General features: G+C 45.9%; 1 protein-coding gene across 9 annotated transcripts; it reads right to left on the bottom strand.

The window, feature by feature from the left end:
• Positions 1–26,513, bottom strand: LOC311107931 (UDP-N-acetylglucosamine--peptide N-acetylglucosaminyltransferase 110 kDa subunit-like). 9 transcript variants are annotated; one of them, XM_084150544.1, is made up of 22 exons: positions 26,111–26,513; positions 24,834–25,017; positions 23,896–24,139; positions 23,558–23,626; positions 19,731–19,847; positions 18,921–19,000; positions 15,121–15,331; positions 14,502–14,642; positions 13,101–13,201; positions 12,572–12,725; positions 12,243–12,344; positions 11,768–11,947; positions 10,956–11,114; positions 9,409–9,498; positions 9,136–9,261; positions 5,416–5,586; positions 3,772–3,888; positions 3,345–3,515; positions 2,336–2,488; positions 1,815–2,067; positions 1,447–1,570; positions 1–1,257 (listed from the first exon to the last, which is right to left on the bottom strand). In XM_084150544.1, the coding sequence occupies exons 1-22, from the start codon at positions 26,145–26,147 to the stop codon at positions 1,077–1,079; spliced, it is 3,165 nt and encodes a 1,054-aa protein (XP_084006670.1). In that variant the 5' UTR covers positions 26,148–26,513; the 3' UTR covers positions 1–1,076. The 9 variants fall into 9 exon arrangements, with proteins under 9 accessions (XP_084006670.1, XP_084006668.1, XP_084006669.1 ...); XM_084150542.1 differs by having other exon boundaries at positions 11,750–11,947; positions 26,111–26,511; XM_084150543.1 differs by having other exon boundaries at positions 11,750–11,947; positions 15,136–15,331; positions 26,111–26,511.
• Positions 26,514–26,833: the final 320 nt, after the last annotated feature.

Below are 26,833 nucleotides of genomic sequence, written 5' to 3'. Positions count from 1 at the left end.
AGAGGTTTGCCGTATTTCTTTATTTCAACATGAATGGAGTCAGAGCCTTGCAGCATACCAGACTGAGCATCAATAAAACAAAGACGAGTACAAAACAAAAACTGCTTCTAAAATACTTACCTAGGCCATTCCTGGTTTGAGTGATAATCAATCATTACTTGGGGAGAGGGGAGGGTATAACTAAGGGTGACAGAAATACAGGGCTTTTCCAATGGGGGGTAGTACTGACAAACTCCTGTCTGTTCAGTTTATCCATACGGTCCTGGTCTTAACAAGCATAGTGCGTGACATCAAACAAAGCCATTGAGTTTGGTTTTCTTACATTGACAAAATCCTTAAGTTGGCATTTGGTGGTGGGGGAAGGGAGTGGTTATGATGTTTCTCTCCGAAATCTGATAATGAATCTATCTACTCTTACCCTGGCAGTTACCAATAGCATAACAGAAGAGAAAAACCAAGAGCAGCTGCAAACTAAAGACAACTTTAAGCGGATTCAAATGTTTTTAGTTCAAGACAAGAGTTAAATCACTAGATGTTCAGACTGTGGTGCAACAGTCCCTTTATATAGTCTTACATCAACCTCTTATTCCAGATTCAATTATTACATGGAGATCAAACTGCTGCATGGAGGTTTGGGACTGGCTCTCAAACCTCAAAGCCCTAACGAGTCCCATACACACACACAGAGAGAGAGAAGAGAAAAAGCCATGGGGAGTCACTTCCAGGCGCTGATGGCGGGAGAGGGGGTGTTCCTCCTCTCATATCCAGTGTGGATGCTGTGGTTTGGGGAAAGAGTCTCAGGTGAAGAGCAGAGTGGTTCTGGCTCAGCCTGGCTCAGGGAAACAGATAGATGGGATATGATGACTAGAGTGAAGGAGGGAGGGGGACACACCTGCAGGCTCTACAACAGACAAGAGTCCAAGTCACAGGGGAGGGAAGCAGGGTTGAAGTGGAGCAGATAGGCGCTAGGCTTTGGACAGGAGGGGCAGAGAGAGTGGTGGGTTAGGGGCGAATGGGGGTCAGAGTTCCAAATAGGGAATCGGGTGCCATTTGGGACCCACCCTGGGTCTGGGACTTCAGACGCTCTCGCTGCTCTCGATGGGCTGCAGATTGACCAGGTGGTCTGGCTTGCCTCCGCTGGCGTGGCGCTCCCACATCTGCAGGTAGAGCTTCTCCAGATCCATAGTGTACTGCTTGGTGTTGAACAGAGGGCTGCAGATACGCTGCTTCCACACACGGGACCTGGTCATCTTCAGACTGGGGAGAGGAGAGGGGGTCAGTTACAGCAATGGTGAGAAGAGAGACACACAGAGCGAGACACACAGAGCGAGAGAGAGACAGACACACAGAGCGAGAGAGAGACAGACACAGAGCGAGAGAGAGACAGACACACAGCCAGACCGACAGAGCTAGCTGGAGTATGTGTGTTACTCAGGAGCTTCTTACTATTCCATGTCAGAGCCCAGTTTGACGGCCACGTCCTCATACTCCTGTCTGGTGTGGGCGATGAGCTCAGGACAGCCCAGACACTGCAGCTGAGAGGCTGCCACGCGTGACGCCAGGGTCTCACCTGTACGGGCACACATAACATTTAAAGACCGACCTGTCGTTCACACGCCACTTACTACAGAACAGTGCATCCCAATTATCTCGCCTTTCTCCATAGTGTGCATTTGTTCCCTTCCCAGGTTCGAAAGGAAATGACTGGGATATAGAAATTCCTCTAGCCCACGTCAACACCAATCCAACACTTTTTTGATTTGTGGAGAATAGTGAACGAGTGCACACTTTAGGAGGAAAGGTCTCTGTTTCACCTGGCATGGTAACCATGGGTGTCCCGGCCCAGAGGACATCCATGCCAGTGGTGTGTCCGTTACAGAGTGGCGTGTCCAGACACACGTCAGCCAGCTGGCCCCGTCTCACGTGCTCCTCCTTGGGCGCCACGGGAGAGAAGATGATGCGGGAGGCGGGCAGGCCGAAGTTCTGGGCGTACTGCTGGATGTTGGGCTCGCCCACCGCAGGGAAACGCAGCAACCACAGAACACTGTTGGGAACACGCTTCAGGATCTACAGGAGAGGAGATCCGTAAGGTAAGAGGTGCTTGTGTGTCTGAAACAGCACTACTGTTGACCAAGGCCCATATTCCCTATATAGTGCACTACTTTTGACCAGAGCATAGGGCCTGGTCAAAAGCTAGTGCACTATCACATAGGGACTAGGGTGCCATTTCACCCTGTGAGTCAGGGAAGAGAGGAATTCCTGAAGAAACATACACATCTTCTCAGACAACAGGATCATGGAGCATTGAGAAAGTGTTTTCTAGCTTGAGGCTTACATTGGCCCACATCTGCAGGGTGGGGGGGTCGATCTTGTAGAGCTGGTTGAAGTTGCAGTAGACTATGGAGTCTTCAGGCAGGCCGTACTGGGAGCGGGTTGTCACGACGATGGTACGAGGAACCTCCTCTCCTGTAGCTGCCTTGTTGTTGATCTGAGATGGGAGGACAAGGTGGTGGTTATGATGGAGATATTTATTATGACCAGAGAGAGAGAGAAAGGAGGAGAGAGAGGGGGGGCAGAGGAGAGGCCAGTTCATAGTGAAAACGTTTCCCATACACCCTTGTTCTGTCTCAGAGCTGCAAAAACAGACTACAGTACTGGAACCATTTTCCCAGGTGTCAAATCCCAAAAGTAGACATGCAAGTGACCCAATGTGTTTCTCCAGTACTAGCCAGTCTGTGTGCCCCATACCTGGAGGGTTACAACCCCTGACACTACAACCTCCTCCACTGGAAGTATCTGAAAACACAGTAAACATGGAGATGGAACACTACAGACTGTAGTCATTCATGTCACATGGCTGGGATCAAAAGTCAGCCATACAGGTACCTCCCTGCTTCATTATGTCACATGGCTGGGATCAAAGGTCAGCCATACAGGTACCTCCCTGCTTCATTATGTCACATGGCTGGGATCAAAGGTCAGCCATACAGGTACCTCCCTGCTTCATTATGTCACATGGCTGGGATCAAAGGTCAGCCATACAGGTACCTCCCTGCTTCATTATGTCACATGGCTGGGATCAAAGGTCAGCCATACAGGTACCTCCCTGCTTCATTATGTCACATGGCTGGGATCAAAGGTCAGCCATACAGGTACCTCCCTGCTTCATTATGGCACATGGCTGGGATCAAAGGTCAACCATACAGGTACCTCCCTGCTTCATTATGTCACATGGCTGGGATCAAAGGTCAACCATACAGGTACCTCCCTGCTTCATTCAACCAGCAAAATAACAACCTGGTATTCATTCTTATCCATTTCCTCAGTGTGTGTCCCTCCAGTACCTGTGTGGTGGCCAGTCCATTGCTGACGGTGAATCCGTTGATGGTGACCTGAATCTGTCCCTGGTTGATCATGTTGATGATGGCCTCAGCTGCTGTGTTCATGGGGATGACAGGCATGGACAGAGCCCCGTTGGTTTCTGCTACTCCACTGTCCCCACTGGCACACTTCATCTGGAGAGAAGGAGACAAAAAGGGAAGGAAGGAGTGATTTACAAAGCATTTGCATCTTATTTTCAGGAGGATAAAGGAGTTAAAAAAATTCAAAAAAATAAAAAAATAAAAGGAATAGACAATGGGGGTACCTTTCCAATAGTTGATGGTCCTAGTCAAATGGAAATATCGTCACCGAATATTCCCCATGTCTCACCTTGACCTCAGGCAGGCTATCCAGGAAGGGTTAGGGCTATTCACCATATCACTGACTCACCTTGACCACCTTAACGTCAGGCAGGCTGTCCAGGAAGGCCTTGAGGTCGATGCCATTCAGAACGATGCGGTTGTCAAAGATGTGGCCGTTGGACTTGAAGTCAATCACCGCCTTTTTCTGTTGAAGAAAATAAAACAAGATTACCGAGGTGAAGAGGTGAACTGTATGTCAAGTGTCGTTCCAGGAAACCAAGTCAGAGTCGTAGATCTAAAAAGCATTCATCAAAGCTTGTCATTTCTCTTTCAGATCAATGTCAGTTTCATTGTTTTTTTACCAGGGGAAACCCATTGAGACCATCATCTCATTTACAAGGGTGCCCTGGGAACAATTAATCAACATAATCAGTCTCAACAAGCTATCAATTTACACTTTCACATTTCAACAAATCTAATTCAAAAGAGAGATATTTCACATGAAAACAAGTGCAGTTCTCCTTCGCCACGTTCCTCATCTAAGTCCCAAACTGACTGAGACCAGAGTCAAGCCTCAAAGTGGCCTGCAGGTCATTCCATGCGCTAGGGTCACAATAACTAAAGGCAATCTTCCTGGACTCTGTGGAGACCCGAGAAACCTCTAGAACCAGCAAGTCTCGAGAGCGAGTGTGTCTGGATTTCCAATCAAGTAGTGAGGTAGTATAGGAGTTTCTGGAGAACTGCTTTCTATACAAATAGCAGCTAGGATGGGCAGTATCCAGATGTTCATACCGTCCCTCTCTCAGCCCAGGATTTACAGTATTCCCGGCATAGAACACAAGGGGGAGCTAAACAGATCGTCCCCCCCAAAGAAAATCTAAAGGAAGTTTGTTCTGAAGTGTGTCCTATATCTGAGAGAAGATCAGGAAACTTTTTTTTTTACCTCTTATTTGGAGACACTAAACAGTCTCAGCCGAGGGAGGGGGTTCTACTATGCTATATGGAATTGTTTTAAGAAAGTCATACCAAGGATCGATTCGCCATTTGATTTAGAATTTTAACACCCATTGAAGCATCAAATATTTTAAAAAAATCTAAATAATGTATTTGGCCTTACTGCCATTAATCCATACAAGCTCATTGAATAACAGATTCCCTACATGGAATAGAACATTTGTTTTAGTTTTTACATGTATTTAACCCCTTATTTTTGGCACTAAACATTCTCCATATATAATTCCATTCATTTTTTCAACTGGTACCGGGGGACCTTCAGACGAGTCTTGAGGCCCTTGGGCGTCCTAGAGCAAAACAACCGACATGCATGCGTTCGTGAGAGTTTCACCACAAAGGGATCATATTAGTGTGCAGCCCAAACTGTTCGGATGCTACAGACGATTTTGTGAGAAGACCGATTTTTGGGATGTCTCATGGTCTGACAAACACCGCTCTAGCTCTGTCACCTTCCATTGCAGACGCGGTAGTGAGACATAGGTGGATGCGGTGGATTGAGACGCATCCAATTAAAAAAATAACAGATCTCTAGTTTAAAAAATGATGGATTTGTATGGTGGTGTTAGATCTTTCGCACAAAACATTCAAATCGCAAAAAACTGACCCATTACCGCAGAACAAGAAGAGGGCTTGCAATTTCAATCAATCACTGCATAATATGGTTCAATCAAGCCACACGTCAACAAACTTTTGTTTACTGGATAAACAGGAATCTCACCTTGAGGTGGGGGAACATGTTCGCGTGGTCTCCAATGAAGAAGGTGTGTGGCATGTAGGCTAGTTTCTCAGAGTACTGCTCTGCCACCTCGATGGGGGACGTCTCCTTGTCTGACACGATGTAGTCCATGAAGGGAGCTCCGCTGGTTCCCGGGTAGCCCAACCACATACACTGAGCAGGAGAGATAAGTCGGCAGTGTGAACTTTATTTGGACATTAAATTACACCCGGCAGTGGTTTAGGTGAGGGAGCACACACACTATTTATGACGTCATAATTTCTCAAAGTTTGTACCGACAGATGTAGCCTATTGAATATCACTGTAGAATAGGCCTATGACCAAACATATCGTCTCAAGAACATTTTATATTTTTAATACCCTCAAAAACACCAAGTTAGGCATACCTAATTTCCAAATATGCCATCACAGTCAATCGTGGATGATAATTCTTCACATTTTAACTGCATGCCTGCCAATCATTTGATCTCAACCACGTTCATGGGAATATGCAGTTAAATCTTTTTGAATTACTGTTGTTTCGTGAGCAAATTAAAGCAGATGGTGTTAAACTATTAGACTTTCTTGTAAGCATATTTTTGTTTCAAGGCACACGGTGTACAAAACATTAGCAAAAAGGGTAAACGTTACAAAACTTACTCTCCACTCTGTTAAAGATTCTCGTTTTGGAAACAGAGAAATATAGAGAAAATCAAATAAATAAATCTAACGGGAAATTTGCAGAATGTAGGGGGGGGGGGGTGAATAGTTAGGTCAAAAATCATATTTTCCCACTGGGCTTCCTCATTACCATATTTGGTGGTGAGTGGAAATGCCAAGCAGACGCTTCAGATTGAAACATCCAGCGAAACATCTAATTCACTGTTCTGTCAGTGGCGCACGCTATCGAGTTTTGGCTGCATGAGGATTATATATTTTTTGGACTATTCAGCTTCGGATAAGAAATGACAGGTGTTTATGGTGTAACATTATAGGCCTAATATGCTACAGTGACTTTATTTCGGTTCTGTTAGGCTATGAAAGATACAAATGAATCATTATGCGATCTTGCGAGACATTGATTCAGCTTTGATCTAACTTTAGGCCTACTAAACAAGCACCGTTTGTGAGAAGTGACAATCTTCTATTTCTAATAATAATCATCATAAAGCAGAGCCCGACTGATATATTATCGGCGGCTGATATTGGCATTTTACCTAAGGATAATTCCACCGATAACAGATAAATTAAAAAATTGTCACATTGTAAGAATTCAACATTTGAAGCGTGTTTTTGACAATTGGGCATTTGGATGGTAATTTATGAGAACCGTGTGGAAAAATGTCACTTTTCCATTTCCTCACTGTAAAATATAAAATAAAATAGGCAGTGCCTTCGGAAAGTTTTTTTTTTGTTTGTCCCCCCTCAATCTACACACAATACCCCATAATGACAAAGCAAAAACAGGTTCAGAATGTGTTGCTAATTTATTAAAATAAGAAACTGAAATATTACAGTTACATAAGTATTCAGACCCTTTACTTAGTACTTTGAAGCACCTTTGGCAGCGATTACAGCATCAAGTCTTGGGTATGACGCTACAAGCTTGGCACACTTGCATTTGGAGAGTTTCTCCCATTCTTCTCTGCAGATCCTCTCAAGCTCTGTCAGGTTGGATGGGGAGCGTTGCTGCATAGCTATTTTCAGCTCTCTCCAGAGATGTTCGATTGGTTTCAAGTCCGCTCTCTGGCTGGGCCACTCAAGGACATTCAGAGACTTGTTCCGAATCCACTCCTGCATTGTATTGGCTGTGTGCTTAGGGTTGTTGTACTGTTGGAAGGTGAACCTTCACCCCAGTCTGAGGTCCTGAGCGCTCTGGAGCAAGTTTATCAAGGATCTCTGTACTTTGCTCCGTTCATCTTGATCCTGACTAGTCTCCCAGTCCCTGCTGCTGAAAAACATCCCAACAGCATGATGCTGCCACCACCATGCTTCACCGTAGGGACGGTGCCAGGTTTCCTCCAGACGTGACGCTTGGCATCCAGGCCAAAGAGTTCAATCTTGGCTTCGTCAGACCAGTGAACCTTGTTTCTCATGGTCAGAGTAATTTAGGTGCCTTTTGGCAAACTCCAAGCGGGCTGTCATGTGCCTTTTACAGGAGTGGCTTCCGTCTGGCCACTACCATAAAGGCCTGATTGGTGGAGTGCTGCAGAGATGGTTGTCCTTCTGGAAGGTTCTCCCATCTCCACAGAGGAACTCTGGAGCTCTGTCAGAGTGACCATCGGGTTCTTGGTCACCTCCCTGACCAAGGCCCTTCTCCCCAGATTACTCAGTTTGGCCACAATCCTGTCTCGGAGTTCTACGGACAATACCTTCGACCCCTTGGGTTGGTTCTTGCTCTGACATGCACTGTCAACTGTAGGACCTTATATAGACAGGTGTGTGCCTTTACAAATCATGTCCAATCAATTGAATTTACCACAGGTGGACTCCAATCAAGTTGTAGAAAGATCAAGGATGATCAATGGAAATAGGATACACCGGAACTCAATTTCAAGTCTCATAGCAAAGGGAGTGAATACTTGTTTTTAAATACACGTGCAAAAATTTCTGAAAAACTGTTTCCACTGTCATTATGGGGTATTGTGTGTGTATATTGCAAAAAATTTAATAAAAAAAAATGAGTCTAACGTAATAAAATGTGGAAAGAGTCAAGGGGTATACTTTCCCTAAGGCACTGTATCGTATCGGTAAATTGCCCCCCCCCAAAAAAATCGGAATCTGTATCAGACCCAAAAAATCCATATCGGTTGGGCTATAATAAGTGATAAGGAGGAATATTAGGCGTAGGTAAATCCTGACTAGGGTTATTTGTAGCGATTTGAGCGCCCTTCGAATCGTGGTGCTGAAAGGACAACACCGTAACCAAGTGGTCACATATCGTTCTGGGTTCCAACGCAGGGGGGGGGGGGGGGGGGTCCGTGGTGTTTTATGAACATCAATGCAGACACGCAGTGAATTTGGATCCTATATCGCGTTGGTGGGATGACAAGATTCATGCAGTGGATCAGTTCGTCTGCATACGCAATAGAAGTGTTGCGTTTTTGTAAGCTAAGCACTCGGACAGCAGGGAGCGTTAAAGTGTGTCGTACATGAGCCCCAAGTGAAACTGTTTTGAGGACAACCGTTTTAGTAGAGTTCTGTCTGTGGCTGTTCTTGTCAGGTCAGATTTGACCCGCTCAAAGTGGTCAAGCCTCCGACCGACGCGCCTCTGCACACACGCCTAAAATTTAAAAAAATCACTCGCCACCGCCAGACAGACAGACAGAATAAACCACCATTTCCCTACCTATAGGCTGCTATAGCCTACATATTTATTGAATTTGTCATTCTATAATTGTCATGGAATTTGTGGTCATTTAATATAATTTTTCTGAAATATTTTTTACCAGCGTCATGTATGCTCAAAATTTTAAAAAGGTGAGGGAGCGCCTCTCCAGCAGCACCACACCCGTGCCCCTGTACCCCAGCCATTAAAGAGGGGACACAGAAGTTTCACTTAGCACTGACTATGACAAACCAGTTATTCTTGACAAACCAGTGGCCAGTCACTATCAGTCCTGTCTCTCTGGATACAAACCTTCGGATGCCAAACGTCAATTTTCTCAGGGAGGTAAAATTTATAGAAACTAACATGGCCAAATAAAGCCTAATTTATCTCACCTGGATGGGAGCGGGGCGCAGGGCAAACAGCTCGTTGCGGGCTCCTTTGGTGTAGCCGTTCATATTGACCAGGATGTGGAGTCCATCCTGATGGATCCTGTCTGCTGCCTTACCGTTACACGGGAGCTGACAGAGGAGAGAGACAGGAGGAGTGGAGATGGAGGGAGAGGAAGTACTCTTAAGTGCTGAATGTGGCTCTACAGTACAGAGAGAGAGAAAGGGAAACTACTACTAAAAGTACTTACATGGAGTTGTCTATCTGCGTTAACTCACCTGTGACAGGTCAGTGAAGTGATGGGCCTCGGCCACCACCTTTACCCTGAAGTTGGTGTTGTCATCTGGGCTCAGGGCATAGCAGAACACCTGGGGAGAGGAACCACCAGACATGTTACCACCAACTGTTAGAACAACCACCAGACATGTTACAACCAACTGTTAGAACAACCACCAGACATGTTACAACCAACTGTTAGAACAACCACCAGACATGTTACAACCAACTGTTAGAACAACCACCAGACATGTTACCACCAACTGTTAGAACAACCACCAGACATGTTACAACCAACTGTTAGAACAACCACCAGACATGTTACAACCAACTGTTAGAACAACCACCAGACATGTTACAACCAACTGTTAGAACAACCACCAGACATGTTACAACCAACTGTTAGAACAACCACCAGACATGTTACAACCAACTGTTAGAACAACCACCAGACATGTTACCACCAACTGTTAGAACAACCACCAGACATGTTACAACCAACTGTTAGAACAACCACCAGACATGTTACAACCAACTGTTAGAACAACCACCAGACATGTTACCACCAACTGTTAGAACAACCACCAGACATGTTACAACCAACTGTTAGAACAACCACCAGACATGTTACAACCAACTGTTAGAACAACCACCACACATGTTACAACCAACTGTTAGAACAACCACCAGACATGTTACAACCAACTGTTAGAACAACCACCAGACATGTTACAACCAACTGTTAGAACAACCACCAGACATGTTACCACCAACTGTTAGAACAACCACCAGACATGTTACAACCAACTGTTAGAACAACCACCAGACATGTTACAACCAACTGTTAGAACAACCACCAGACATGTTACAACCAACTGTTAGAACAACCACCAGACATGTTACAACCAACTGTTAGAACAACCACCAGACATGTTACAACCAACTGTTAGAACAACCACCAGACATGTTACCACCAACTGTTAGAACAACCACCAGACATGTTACAACCAACTGTTAGAACAACCACCAGACATGTTACAACCAACTGTTAGAACAACCACCAGACATGTTACCACCAACTGTTAGAACAACCACCAGACATGTTACAACCAACTGTTAGAACAACCACCAGACATGTTACAACCAACTGTTAGAACAACCACCAGACATGTTACAACCAACTGTTAGAACAACCACCAGACATGTTACCACCAACTGTTAGAACAACCACCAGACATGTTACAACCAACTGTTAGAACAACCACCAGACATGTTACAACCAACTGTTAGAACAGCTGCACGGCCAGTATGGCTTTTTGATTTGATTTTTTTTTAAACAAAATGTAAATATACTGTTTGGTCACTATAACACCTCAATTTAATTTATCCATTATTTATTTAGTTAAGTCACATTGAGAATAACATTTGTTCAAATGCCAATCAAATCCAGGTATGCAAACACATCAGTTCATTCTAAATCATTGGTTGTTGCCAGTCTGTCTGATATCATCTGTAGTGGTAATGAGTCACAACAGAAGGAAACCCTCACCTCAAACTGCTCAGAGTTGTGCATGCCGGGGATGGACTGCATGAGGTGGGAGGTGGGGTGGTTCCCGAAGTCAGAGCTGACATATCCCACCCTCAGACGACCCGCACTGGCCTTCAGGTCCTTGGGGTACTCAAAGGCCGGCTTGTGGAGCGCATTGATCTGTGGTGGTACCGGGGGGGGGGGGGGGGGGACGGGGACGGGGACGGGGACGGGGACATTAGACTATATCACAGCTTATAAACTAGGCTGTGTTCAAAATGTCACCCTATTCCCTATATAGTGCACTACTTTTATCTAAAAGTAGTGCTCTATGTAATGAAAAGGGTGCCATGTGAGACACAGCCCAAGGCTCTCATCCAAAATCTACACTAGCATCCTACTTAGAATGATCACTAGTATGGACATTGGAACATCATAGCCTGTCAGATAATGACTATAAACCTAGCTCCTTTCAGGTGGTCCAACTAGACAAGGCAGATTAAAACCAGATCCCTCGTCCATAACAGTTACAACTAGCCTGAACCTGTCCTAACTAACCACCCAAACCCATAGACTTAACTAACCCATCTATGAGCCAACCAACCTCTTTACCCTGCAAGCAACCCAACCACCTGCCATCTAAGGCTGCTTTTTACAGATTATTTTTAACTAAATAAAAGACTACGGGCCTAATAAGCTTCCTTAAAATGTACCAGACGAGTAACTTCAAGCCATCCCACCTTACCGTTTACCCTTCACCATGCAAGCATCCCAGCCCAACCTTCACCTGAATAAAAGGTCAATACTGTACTTGCTTTGATGAGGGCCTGTACCTTGTCCAGACAGAGGTTGCCGTGCCTCTCAGCGATGGCCTTGCGGAAGCCGTGAGAGAGCGGGTATAACATGCTGTGGTGGGGGTGCACCGAGGGCAGACGGTTCTTATCCAACTGGTCAGCCACGATGCTCACCAGCTTCTTCATACGCTCATCATAGTCCGTCCAGTCACACACAATCTGGGGAGAGAGGCGAGAAGAGACAGTTGTGAGTGTGTTTGTGGAAGAGAAGTTTGCGAGGCAGTCTGAAGTGTAATCACAGAAATGTAATCCAAGCGCAGTAACTCGTCGGCCTTACTTGTGTTCTCTCTCTCGCAATGTCTCACATCAATACATGATTTATACTCCAGTTACAGCGGAGTCTCAAATCAGGATTTGGCCTCAAGTTTATCTGCAGTAACTTGACACGGGAGACTAGTGTGTGTGTTCAGCAGTGTGTGTGTGTGTGTGTGTGTGTTCAGCAGTGTGTGTGTACCTGCAGGCAGTGTGCCAGGTTGCAGTAGGCATCAGGGAAGTCAGGCTTCAGTTTCAGGGCTGTACGGTAAGAAGCAATGGCTTCTGGGATGTTACCAGAGTCCTGAGGGGAGGGGACACAATAATAGAATTATATTAATAGAATCATAAAGACAACTTCCTTTATAAATACATGCATTTTAATATTTTCATGAATTAAATAAATTGCAGACCATAGGTGAATTTGGCCCTGCGGAATATCAGTGACAGAAGAGGAGTAATGCCAATCGACTTCACTGCACGTCTGATCTAGGATTCAGGGTTATGACAGACAAGGCAGATGAAAGTTACCTTGTGTATGGAGGCCAGGTTAGAGTGAGCATCAGCAAAGGCAGGGTTGATCTGGATGGCTCTGGTGTAGCACTGTAACGCTCCCTGGACATCCTGCATCTCCTTCAGAGTGTTGCCCATGTTCGAGTAGGCATCAGCAAAAGTAGGGCTGATTCTACAGACACACACAAACAATTCAGTAGGATGCAAATCTATCAACTAGATTTAGTTCCTTGAAAACACCATCCCTAAAAGTGTGTCTGGATTGTCAAACCACAACTGATTCAGAGAGAGAGAGAGGGCGAGAGAGAGAGAGAGGGCGAGAGAGAGAGAGAGGGCGAGAGAGAGAGAGAGGGCGAGAGAGAGAGAGAGGGCGAGAGAGAGAGAGGGCGAGGGCGAGAGAGGGCGAGGGCGAGAGAGAGAGAGGGCGAGAGAGAGAGAGGGCGAGAGAGAGAGAGGGCGAGAGAGAGAGAGGGCGAGAGAGAGAGAGGGCGAGAGAGAGAGAGGGCGAGAGAGAGCGAGAGAGAGAGCGAGAGGGCTGTCTGCTAACCTGATGGCCTCCTTGTAGTGCATGAGGGCCTCCTGGAGTTTCCCCTGCTGCTGCAGAACACTGGCCAGGTTAGAGTGGGCCGCTGCAAACTCTGGAAACACCTGAAGACAACATAAAAAACACACAGGTTAGAATACATATTACAACAGGACACTGGCCAGGTCAGAGTGGGCCACGGAAAACACCAACCACACAGGTTATAGGGTGTCCAATCACAAACGCATCATTTGACCAATATGTAAAAAAGTATGTCAACTGTGTAGCTAATCCTCTATGAAAACTAATGGTCCAAACATCATGTCTCTATCACAATCTGTTGAATAGCGATTGGAGTTTTCACCCTTGTAGCATCAAGGCCAGAATCAGGGTGACTAAATCAAGGCCAGAATCAGGGTGACTAAATCAAGGCCAGAATCAGGGTGACTAAATCAAGGCCAGAATCAGGGTGACTAAATCAAGGCCAGAATCAGGGTGACTAAATCAAGGCCAGAATCAGGGTGACTAAATCAAGGCCAGAGGAAAAAGTGGTAAGAAAATCATAAAATAAATCTGGGAAATTGCATGGCATCAGCTAGGCAGAATGAAGGCTACCCGACAGCTCACCGTTGAACTAGTCTTCTGTCTTCTCCAATCCAAAGGACACAACAAATAGAGGCAAGATGATGTTGAGACGTATTTCCATATTTTAGTATACGCTTTTCATATTAATGCGAAATTCCTGTTCTTCTTCGAATTCTTCTCACAAAAACAAGCCCATGATGTGAAATGTCAATGGAGCACATACCAAGCTTTTTATTTTCAAAGCCTTTTACATTTAATTCAGCTCGTGTCATGCTGAATTTAGCTTTTTGCGACCTGCGGAAACAACTTTGAAGACGACCACAAAATGTAAAAATCCTCAAAAGTTGCGGTGAGAAACCTGCACTGCTCTGTCAGAGCTCAGAGCTTATTATCAGATGTGACATTTTGGATATAAAGTTAATGATAGGTTGGAGAAAGACCCCACTGAACGATTCAGAACATGAATAATCACATTTGTCTTGGTAAAATTTATTTTATAACATAAGTGAAACGTCATCACCAAAGCATGTTTTCACCTACTCTGGGCAGTGAGAGTGGACACCCTACAGGTTAGAATACATATTACAACAGGACACTGGCCAGGTTAGTGGACCACTGCAAACGCCTACAAAAAAACTGACGTGATTAAGATAGTCGGGGGGAAAAAACAGCCTAAAAAACTGACGTGATTAAGATAGTCGGGGGGAAAAAACAGCCTTCCTTAAACCCATCATGCCAAGTAAGAGAAGGGGAGGAAGTGATACTTTTCAATCCTACTTTCAACGCTTTCTATGAGCATTCTGCCATAGTTGTCCTTCTTGGTGTGGTTATCCATCTCACCTCTAGGGCTTTCCTGTAGAGCTGGACGGCGTCCTCGATGTTACCCTGCTCCCTCTTGATGTTGGCCAGGTTGTTGAGAGAGTCGGCGTGGGTGGGACACAGACGCAGGGCCGTGTTGTAACACTCCTCAGCCTCGGATACCTGGGAAACAGACACACGTTCACAGATACAGACAGACACACGCTCACGTTTTCGTACAGACAGACAGACGCCAAGCCCCAGAGAGGGCCAACCGAAAGGGAGACCGCAACAGAGACAACAGCTACACAAACACTGCTAACGGACAGCTGGAACCCTGTTTGTAGCTGAACAGGGGACACTTACGCATCCCAAAATAATCTTTGTCTGGAGTAGTGTTGAAAGGGGTGGCCTCACAAGCATGAAACAGAATCTAGAAGACCAGTGTGTCATGCACATCCATCTAACCCCACCCAGTCTGAGCCCCTCTCTGTATATGTGGAGAAGACCCCCCCCTTCATCTCCTTAATTGGCACTACAGGCATGGCATGCACGGGGCACAGACAAACAACTGCTGCAGCCTGCTGGGACCGCCATGCCTCTCACACTGGCAGTAGGGATGCAGAATAATGGAGCAGTCTCACTGCTGGGACACACACACCGTGTTCTTCCTTACATTGCCCTTCTCCTTGAGGGCGTTGGCCAGGTTACAGTAGGCGTCGGGGAAGTGGGGCTGCAGCTCGATGGCGCGGCGGTACGTGTCGATGGCCAGGTCGATAAGGCCCTGCTCGTAGTAGACGCACGCCAGGTTGCCGTGGACGACGGCGTGGTTTGGGCTCAGGCTGAGGGCGCGCAGGTAGCCAGCTACTGCTCTGAATGGTTGGAAGAAGAAAGAAGGGTGGTTAAACTAGTAATAATAATAATAATAATAAGTACTAAAGGCTGAGGATTGAGGTAGCCAGCCACCGCTCTGCATGGATACAGAGAGTAAAGAGTGGTACTAGCGCTACTGTAGGAGAGAGTAAAGAGTGGTACTCAGTCGTCCTGGTCCCTTTGCAGAAAAACAGCCCCAAAGCATGATGTTTCCACCCCCATGCTTCACAGTAGGTATGGTGTTCTTTGGATGCAACTCAGCATTCTTTGTCCTCCAAACACGACGAGTTGAGTTTTTACCAAAAAGTTCTATTTTGGTTTCATCTGACATTCTCCCAATCCTCTTCTGGATCATCCAAATGCACTCTAGCAAACTTCAGACGGGCCTGGACATGTACTGGCTTAAGCAGGGGGACACGTCTGGCACTGCAGTATTTGAGTCCCTGGCGGCATAGTGTGTTACTGATGGTAGGCTTTGTTACTTTGGTCCCAGCTCTCTGCAGGTCATTCACTAGGTCCCCCCGTGTGGTTCTGGGATTTTTGCTCACCGTTCTTGTGATCATTTTGACCCCACGGGGTGAGATCTTGCGTGGAGCCCCAGATCGAGGGAGATTATCAGTGGTCTTGTATGTCTTCCATTTCCTAATAATTGCTCCCACAGTTGATTTCTTCAAACCAAGCTGCTTACCTATTGCAGATTCAGTCTTCCCAGCCTGGTGCAGGTCTACAATTTTGTTTCTGGTGTCCTTTGACAGCTCTTTGGTCTTGGCCATAGTGGAGTTTGGAGTGTGACTGTTTGAGGTTGTGGACAGGTGTCTTTTATACTGATAACAAGTTCAAACAGGTGCCATTAATACAGGTAACGAGTGGAGGACAGAGGAGCCTCTTAAAGAATAAGTTACAGGTCTGTGAGAGCCAGAAATCTTGCTTGTTTGTAGGTGACCAAATACTTATTTTCCACCATAATTTGCAAATAAATTCATAAAAAATCCTACAATGTGATTTCTGGATTTTTCTCTCTCAATTTGTCTGTCATAGTTGACGTGTACCTATGATGAAAATGACAGGCCTCTCTCATCTTTTTAAGTGGGAGAACTTGCACAATTGGTGGCTGACTAAATACTTTTTTCCCCCACTAACTGACAACTTTAGAACATCAGATCGGCAGTTACTTCAATTCCGCTTCAACTGAGACTCATCTGCCCTGGGCTCCATGTAATTCCAATCCAATTTTTGGCCTACCCAATAAGAAACGCTGACGTTAGAGGCAAGAGGGGGGATACTGGCGAGATTAAGGCGACGGGAGAACCAGCCACCTCTTCCCTCAATTCTACTAGTCACTTGATAAGATGGATGACCTCCGGTCGCAGATTTGCTACCAACGGGACTCTTGAAACTGCAATATTCTCTGCTCTTTTGAAACATGGCTCTCGGACAAGATACACACACACACACACACACACCCCCCCCCTCATCAACAACTGGTGTGCTGACTCGAGCACGGTGGAAGCGTTGACCCATTGTTCACCAGTCTTGGAATACATGGCCAAATGCCGACCCTTTTACCTCCCGGGGGAGTTTTCAGTTGTCATCGTGACGGTTGTATACATTCCACCTCAGGACAGGAAAAATAACAGGCAGGCACTTAAAACTGTACGAGGCTATAACCAAGCAGGAAAACGTACATCCAGAGGCTGCTATTCTGGTTGCCGGCCATTTTAATTTTGCGTTATTAAGACACGTGATAACCAACTTCCATCAACATGTCTTCCTCGGCACTAGGGGCCATAAAGTCCTAGACCATTGGTATTCTACCCACAAGCAAGCATACGAGGCCCTCCCTCGTCCGCCATTCGGCAAATCAGATCAAGACTCCATACTCCTGCTTCCTGTTTACAAGCAGAAGCTCAAAAACAGGAATTACCTGTGACTCGGTCCGTTGAGAAATGGACTCCAGAATCAGATGCTACAGGACTGCTTTGCTAGTGCTGATTGGAATATGTTTCGGGACTCCAACGATAACGTCAACGAGCTGAAACACCTCAGTCACCGGTTTCATTAGGAAATGCATGGGCGACGTTGTCCCCACAGTTAAGGTTCGCTGCTTCCTCAAATCAATCAAAAAGCCCTGAATTAACACTGAGGTTGGCGCTAAACTAAAGGATGCGGCTACAGGGCTATTCGCAGACCAGCATGAGGCTACGGCTGAGAACAAGAAGTCCCGCTGTGACCTCCAGTCATCAAACGAGCAAAAGGACAATCTAGGAACATGGTGGAATCATATTACACAGGCACCGATTCCCCCATGTGACAAGGGCTACAGTCCATTACAGATTACAAAGGAAGACCCAGCCCATGACCTGCCCAACGACGCGCCTCTACCAGACAAACTCAATGCATCTTATGCACGCTTTGACAATAACATTGTGCCGGGTGTTGAGGGCCGCCACCGACCCAGAAGATTGGGTGATCTCGCTCTTTGAGGCAGACGTGAGTGAAGTCTAAATCAGGTCAATACCCGCAAGGCCCGATGGTATTCCAGGGCGCGTTCTCAGAGCATGCGCAGAACTGGCAGGTATATTCACTGTAATTTTCAACCTCTCCTTGTTCCAGTCTGTAATCCCCAAATGTTTTAAGATCACCACCATCATCATTCCTGTTCCCAAGAACTCCAAGGCTTCTTGCCACAATAACCACCGCCCTGTAGCACTCACATCTGTAATCATGAGGTGCTTTGAGAGCCTGGTTATGGCACACGTCAACTCCATCATCCCAGACCCACTCCAATTTGCATACCGCCCTAACAGATGCAGAGATGACGCAATCTCAATTGCACTCAACACTGCCCTCACCCACCTAGATAAGAGGAATACCTGTGTAAGAATGCTGTTCATGGTGTGTGCTTAGTCCCCTCCTGTACTCACTCTTCACCCATGACTGCGTGGCCACGCACGACTCAAACATCAAGTTCGCTGAGGACACGACAGTGGAAGGGCCTGATCACCAGCGACAATGAGACAGCCTACAGGGAGGAGGTCAGTGACCTGGCAGTGTGGGGCCGGAACAACAACCTCTCCCTCAACGTCAGTAAGACAACGTAGCTGATCGTGGACTAAAGGAAACGGGGGGGGGGCGAGCACACCCCAATCCACATTGACGGGGCTGCAGTGGAGCAGGTCGAGAGCTTCAAGTTACCGACAAGATACTGAACTACTCATACAAACCAGCACCAAGGCTCGACAAACGATCTACTCACAGCAGAAACATCGGGTTCGCTTACTACTATTGTGGCTACTTTCAAATAGATTATTCTGTGTGTGTTTGACTTTCTTCAAATGTAATTACAAAGTGTCAGAGAATCATACCTAGGCTACGTCCCAAATGGCACCCTATATAGTGCACAACTTCTGACCGGAGCACTATGGGTCCTGGTCAAAAGTAGTGCACTACATAGGGAATAAGGGTGCCATTTGGAAGCCAGACCCTATTATTAGCCTAAGACTCACCAGGTGAAATTAGGATTATGAATGACTGAACGAGGGAGTGTCTTCAGGTTTAACTGGTTATACCATGGGAACAGTCACTGACCTGTCAAAGATGCGAGCCTCTTTCAGAACATTGCCCAAGTTGATGTAGGCATCCAGGAAGTTGGGATCCAGAGTCACAGCCTGACAAATACCCATAAATCCATACATCAAAACAATGGACACGACATACTGTAGTAGAAGTGTGTTAAACATTTCCTCCAAACACCAGTTGTAAATGGGGAATATATAAGATGAATAAAGTTCATATTCAGTTAAGAGTAATTAACACAATGCTAATCATATATTTATACATGTTCCCATTATGTAATTCACATGATTTCAAGTGTTCTATTTGTGACATTTATGTCACAGGTTGGTCACTAGATGAGATTCTGGATGTTACTCATATCTGTTGATAGGGATTGACGCCAGACTACATGTCCAAGGACACTGATTGTTGTTGTATTCTGTGGAACACTGATTCTGTAGCTAGCAGCTGACAATGTTGTTTTGGCTTAATGGTTCTGTGTAATTAGGATAAGGGCCTTCTCGGCGAAGGCCAAGTTAGACATTTTCTCTGCTCCTGTTGCAACTTGTATTAAACCAGATTGATTTATGATTGACTATATCCACGACTAGTCTTCTAATTTGTTACTAAACTAACTTAAAAAATCCGAACTAACTAAAAATCCCCTTTATACCAGTGAACAGAGAAAGAACAGTACACAGTACACTACTAGAACTGTACATAGAAATGAATAGTATTGTATGTGAATTATCAAACGTTTCAGCCCAGACATGAACCCTTAGTCCCACTATACTATCCTGGTTTGTCATTCGTTTTTACATCGGCTGTGCAGAAAAGTCTTACCTTCTCAAAGTGGTGTATGGCCAACCATATCTCCCCCTGGGCGTTGAACACACAACCCAGGTTGCTCCAAGCCACTGCAAAGTTGGGCTGAGTCTCAATAGCCTTCAGGTAACACGCCTTCAAATGGGTTAACAATCAAAACCAGAGGAAGAAGGGGAGCAGTGGTAGAGGAGGTAGGAGGAAAGGTTGTAAAATAAAATAAAGATATGAAGAGAATAAAACAGGAAGAAAAACAAAAAGGGGTAGAGGAAACAGAATTAGTGACCGTTCTCAACTAAAGCAAAAAGTGAGTGTGCAGCATGGGCTCGCCTGCGCTGAAATCTGCAGCGCTAAGCTTCCTTGCTTATTCCTACGCTGCGCAGATCCAACCAGCACCCACACGCAGACCGACATTCTGCAGTTATCATGGCCTCTTTCTCACAATACGAGGAACAGAAACGTTGACTAGCCTTTTCTGCTTTATTATGTCATGTATAGCCGATAATAAGCTGTTGATGTGTGTGATGGTAAAATACCCAAATGATATTCAAATTCTTAAAAACAACCAGTAACTTCTATGTTGGTTGCAGTCTATTTGATAGCTGACTGTATTAACTAGCGGTATCCCTCACAACCTTGAATGGCGGGTGCTGCGTGCAGGTGGAGGTCCCTGTAATGCATGCGCACAAAAAGCTACGTGGGCGGGCGTGTCCTAGGTGTGCGTTGGGCTACAACCAGTTACCACGCACACCGCTACTGCCGCATTTGCCGACCCTGCTGCTGCTTAGCAACAAGAAGTCGTTGTTTGCCGCCGCTGCGCTCGCTGACCCCCGGGCCGCGTCGCGGACCGGCTGCAGACCCAGAGCCCCGGGAGACGCCCTGCTTACCCAGACTGCCACACTCTCTGTACCCACAATGCCTTTCAAGACCAATGAGTGGCAGGGGACGGGGTTAGAGGACATGGAGACCGCAGCCAAGCGGCTGGTTAGATAAAGGGGGAATATAGAGATGGGGAGTTTTGGAAGTTAAGGGGCATCAAGACAGCCAAGTGTCTGATGCCCTAAGAGGAGAGTTGATCTACCACCAGAGCCCAGGGGCTGTTCTGCAGGGCAATGGGGAAATAGAGGAGTTGTTTTAGAGAGCCAAATGGTGTCCTGTTGGGAGGCTGTGTGTACACTGGGTGCCAGGCTGAGAGGGTGTTGGGGGGAGAGGGGGTCTGTACCCAGCAAGCCGGGGGGGTGGAGGGGAATCTTTGTGCCTGACGCCTTTTTGGCTTTGGTTGCCTTGTTCGCTGCGCAGCCCCTGCGTTACTGCACACTCACAGCGCATTGTCTGCATCATCGGCAGAACGCTGCAACTCCAAAACCAAGAAGGAAAAAAACTAAATCAACAGGACAACAATCAACAAGTAAGAGTTAGAGGGTTCATACTTTTTCTGTACTATATTTTTCCCACTAATTGCTCCCATGTTTGCCATGTTTTTATTTTATTTACTGATATACGCTTTGGCCGTTATGGTAATTGAAGATATTTAAAGGAATGCTTACTGTACTTTTTTTTATTTTATTTTTTTAAACTTTTGTGTTGTTTCTCTGCGCTTCAGAGGAAGCCACAAGACAGAAGAGCTTCTTGCTCAGGCATAACGTAGTAGTTCATGGTTTTTCTTTTGCTGGCAGTTACAAACCCGTTACCATATTGTTTGGACTTTGTCAGAGGGGCGGGCGGCAGCCTCAGCAGCAGGCGGTTGAGGACTGATGCTGCCCTAGTGATCCGTGTTTCAGCCAGGGCACCTAGGGTACGGTAGCAGGAGTAACATCATCACCCACCTGAAACAACCTTCTAAATAACATCATCAGTCGTGGAAAAAAAACCAAGAGACAAAATAAAAACAACAGCGTTAGTAAAAGTTCGCAAACAATACACAATTTTTTTTTTATTCTCATATGGAAATTAATTAAAATGTCCTTTAAAAAAAAAAAAAAAAAAGCACAAGTAAAAGACAACCTGCTCTATTTACACTCACGCAATGTTTATTGTATTTTCCGAGAAATATAATGGATGCTCCGGGAGGGCAGGAGGGAAGAAAGGCTTTGATAATGTGTTTTATCAATCACTAATATTATAGTATGGCCAAGCTAGGAGAAAGGAGGGAGGATAACTAGCTTGATCTTCATCAAATGAACTGATCACATTTCTTTGGGAATATTATGTCATAGCATACGCTCTCCTTCAACCTCTTCTTCAAAAAGGTTCTTTTTTAATGCTTTTTCTTTGTCCGGTTGTTCCTGAATCCTGGCCAATGGGGAGTGAGAAGAAAAGCCTTGGTGTGTAATGATTGGGTATCTAGAAGCCTCCATAGGTAGCGCTGAAATAAAGAGGTCAACGCTGGTTGCTGAGCGTGCGTTTCTCTCTAACCCAGCCAACTGAACGCGGGCGGCGGAGTGCAGATTGTGAGCTGTCTGCCTGACGCAGCATCGGACCGTACTACAGGCTCTTGTAAGGAGGGGTGTGTGTGATAGGACTGTACCACGTTTTCATACTCTTACTATTCACCCACGCTAAGACAGCAGGGAGCGTCAGATAAGATAACCAGCAGGGCCCAGTTGGCACTAGTGGCAACATTGGCTGTTTCTGATCACATGGGGGAGCAGCCCTAGGCCTGGATTTTGAGAGCACTGTGGGGTCGTGTCGAGCCTCTGATTGGGGCGTCAGGAAGGCAGCTCTTAGCGCGCACACTCCACCGGGCCTAGCGAGCGCGCGGGGGGAGGAGCCACAGTGCAGGGGGGCTGGCCTGGCGATGAGCTGGCAGCTCCCTGGAGCTCCTCCCCCTTCTAGCACCAAATAAGATGGCCTGGCACCAGGTCACCTAGCAAGATGTCAACTCCACAGCTCCAACTTTCACCCAACCCAGGGAAGGTATAGATAACGTTTCAGGGAGATGGATAGACATAAATGGGCCATATGCAGGGCTAAGAGTAGATAAAGGGAATAAAGGGGTCAGAGGGTACTCCATAAAATAGAAGACTAGCAAATCTGCATGGGTAGTGGGAAAACTGGATTGGGTGGTCCATTTGTTGTTAAATAATTGGAGTAATGTGGTTTGGTTAGAGGCCATCTTATCTTTTGCATTTTGCAAAGAGATTAACTAACTTCATCAGTTCATTTATCCTTCCAAGACCGAGCCAGCATTATCCCTCCAAAACCACCTTTGTTTTGATCATTTTATGAGTTTATAAAATATCCATATCAGAACCATGATTATTGCTACCAATTTGAAAAGCACAGCCTTTCTTCCTGTGAGGGGAGGGAGGCTGAACAGAGGTTGAGAGGTCAGAGCATTGTGGGACTAAAGAGAGAAAGCGGGGGGGGGGGGGGGGGGGGGGAGAGAGAATGGAGATGCCTCTATTCTAGCTAGGCTCAAAGGAAAAAAGTATAAAGCCGTCTCAAAAGTTCTTAAAAAAAAAAAGGAGGGTTTAATGGGTTGGGGGTCTAGACCCCCCCCCCCCCCCCCACTCAAAATAAAGCAACATTAGCCTCATAAGAGGGAGGATCATGGGGGGGAGGGTTAGGGCCAGCACAGAGCCAGGGTGTAGGGCCTGCCCAGGGCGAGTGGGGGGTAGAGAGGGGCCTTAGATGGCATCAGGGAAAGATAAAAATCACACTCCAGTGAATGAGTCTGAGTGGGGAGAAAAAAAAAAAGGGTCAACTTTGGCCATCGGGCTCAAAGGGGGCGGGGGGATATATCTGACAAACAAAACATCTTACAAAGAAATCAAAGTACAAAGCAAATTTTAAAACAAACAAAAGATAAGCAAAAACATGTGCCGTGTCAAGCCCCTGGAACATACCTTAGCCTCTTCCAAACGCCCAAGCGCTTTGAGCAAGTTCCCCAGGTCGCTGCGTACACAGTACAGATCCTGACAGGAAACAAAAGGAGACAAACAGATTAGAGCTCCAAACCAGAAATGGACTACTAGACTGACTAAACACATATTACAGTCTGAGATCTACAAGGGATCATCAAATGTCTGGGTAGGACAATACTAGAACAGATATCAGATTGGGGTAAACTTGAGGGTGTAAGATATGTTCAGAGTCAAGGTTTGGCAGAACACAAAACATTGGGTTTTGTGCTGGGCTACTGGCTTATGATGAGGTACATGATCTGGGTCCAAGGTCCACTCACAGGGTTGTACTGTAGTGCTGAGACGTAGGCCTGGACGGCTCCCTCCATGTCTCCCGCTGCCACCAGGGCTGCTGCCAGGTTGATGTACCCGTCGATGAAGTCTGGTTTCAGCCGCAGGGCGTGGCGGTAGTGCTCTATAGCCTCCTGCAACTGGCCGCGCTCCTTGTACACGTTGCCCAGGTTGGAGTAGGCCTCAGCCAGCATAGGATTCTGCTTGATGGCCAAGGTGCTGAAGTGGGCAGACCTGGAGGGACGGAGGAGTGGAGGGAGTCACGAGGCTGGTAGGATGGGTGGTAGTACTGGGCTGGAGAGATGTGGCGGTGTGGTGTCCAGTACTGGAGAGATGTGGCGGTGTGGTGTCCAGTACTGGAGAGATGTGGCGGTGTGGTGTCCAGTACTGGAGAGATGTGGCGGTGTGGTGTCCAGTACTGGTACTTTAGTGAATGGGAAATCTCATTTAGCACACTAGCTGGTGTGTCGTGTTCTGTGAGATAGTGGGGGTTCAGCTTAAGTTTCATTCAAATTTCACAAATCACTTCCTTGTGCTTATTGTACATCGTGACAGAGCAACAACCCAAAACACCCGGGAAAGACAGACAGATCAAACCTAACACCTCGAACACCTGTAAGAAGAGAAAACAGCCACCACCACCATAAATGGAGTCATTTCAGAGTGGGAAAAGAGAAGACCAGTAGAACATGTAGGGCGATTACTGACAGACCAGCCATTCGTCACTCCCCAACACCACCACAGACATGTAGTAGTAGCATGCACTGTTTGCGGCCAGTGTACTGCAGCCCCAGTTAACAGCAGCGCGAGAGTACTGCAGTCCCATCCAGTCACAGTGGGCCCAGTATTATCTCCAGATCATGTAGACTGACTGCAGTGTGAGCTGACCTCTGACCTCCAGGTCTTTCACCCTACCCCCCCACCTCACCTGTCGAGCCTGCGACACTGGAAGTGGATGGAGGAGAGCAGCAGCAGGACGCCCGTGTTGTCGGGCTCCTGCCTCCACAGCTGCATACAGTGACGCTCGGCAGCCTCAAAGTCACCCGACTGGTACTCCCGGTGCGCCAGCTCGGCCAACCCTTGGAAGGAAAGCATACGTTGTTTTGTCGGTTCTGTAGCACCAACACCCAACAACCCGAGGAGGGGGAAACAACACGTTAGAGGTGATGAAGAACATGAGGACAGAGACAAAATAATAAACGAATGAGATATAAAAAGTACTGGAGAAATCATAAATCAGACTATAATTGATAAATGCCTTTGGTTGCTAAATAATTACACTGTTGAAGTACATCAATCAATAGCTGAATAGAAATTGCTGTGTTGCGATTAACTGTCAATCAATCACAGGGTATGAGTCACGTTTTAGAGACAAAATGTGTGGCTATGGGCCAGATAGCTACTGTTATTCTCAATTTTATAGGCCAAGTCAACTGTCATTGAAATTAGCAGCAGGCATTCTTCCTTTGAAAGACTGCTAGCTAGATTGTTAGCTGCATAACAGGAGCTGAAGAAACATAGAAAGTGAATTATTATGATTTTAACTAACGTTAACGACGCTGATGACTAGCTATCTTGAAAAGAAAACTATTAACATTAACTAGTTAGAACTGTCTGACATGACATATTATGAAAAACGCAATGTTGTGCGATGAAATGAAAATGGACCAAAGTACATAGCTGGTTGAAACGTAAGGTGATTGTTTACAAATGGACGCTAGTTGGCAGACAAAAACAACCCCCATCAACATCTTGCTAAGAAGCTAGCAAAAATGTGATTTATGCCTAAAATGTCAAGGGAAAACAGACCCAACACTACAAACACAATCAATGCACACAGGATCAACAAGCTAAGAAACGTTAGATACATTAGTTAGCTAAATTGCATTGTTTCAAACCTTAGTGAAGCCATCAAGAAACTAAAACGAATGTTGTCTTGCGGGATTATGGTCAAACTAGCCAATAACATCCTTCCAGCTTCATGTCTGGCAGGTTTATATACCTAGCTGATCAATATTGTGTATCTACACAACAGATCGCTACATAGACACACCGGGCTAACAGACATGTTATAATTGAAGATGTCGCAACATTTGGATTAGTTACACGCCGGCACAAAGTAAACAATGGTTCTGCAAGATGTTAGCAGAGGCTCGTGTCATGCTAACGTTAGCTAGCTAGGAAGCTAACGGGCGCGAGCTCTACCTGTGCTGTCAGCCACATTTCCCACGGAGCTCGCCATCTCCTCGGTCTTCGAGTCTTGCACGGTGGTCGTCAGTGTTGTAGTTTGAGAATATCAAATTAAGAGAATTTTAGATGATATACGTCGATTGGTCGACGTTTCTTTAGCTATTACTAGCTAAAGCTGTTAGCCTAGCTATGCTAGCCACAGAGTCAATGCTAGCTAGTCAAGAATAATGTCACTATTTTCAACAGTTGCTAGCTCCTATGCGATTTACCGTCCTTGCAATATAACTGTTAGCAATCAACCTAGTTCTGTAAATTACGGATACGGGACTAAAATATAATTATTTCCTTCAAATTCGCAATCATGAAGTGCTGGTTCGTCTTCAACAAAGTGACTCTCGAGCCGTAAAATGGCGAATGAGCCTCAGCCAGGGATTTATTTATTTTAGCCAGAAAATAGATCCAACGAAAATAAGCAATCCACAAACTGTACAGAAAATGAGAGTATTTTATGAACATTTTGATAACGTTGATATTACATATTCATTATCTATTCAAAGAGAACAAACCCAACATTTAAAACGAGTATATGCAAACGTTTAGTAAATAATTATTTTTGCGCGGATGGATACACAATCGCAGTTAGTTTTTTTGTGATGCATATTCCCCACATGTGCACTGCGGCAAGTCGAAGGCAAAGACAGTGATAAAAAATGTCTGAAGGTTGAAAATGGAGGGTTG

Source organism: Coregonus lavaretus (assembly GCF_964263955.1).
Source record: "Coregonus lavaretus genome assembly, chromosome: 32".
NCBI lineage: Eukaryota > Metazoa > Chordata > Actinopteri > Salmoniformes > Salmonidae > Coregonus > Coregonus lavaretus.
Note: the sequence above shows the minus strand (reverse complement) of the source record. Positions and strands in the feature narration are given on the sequence as shown.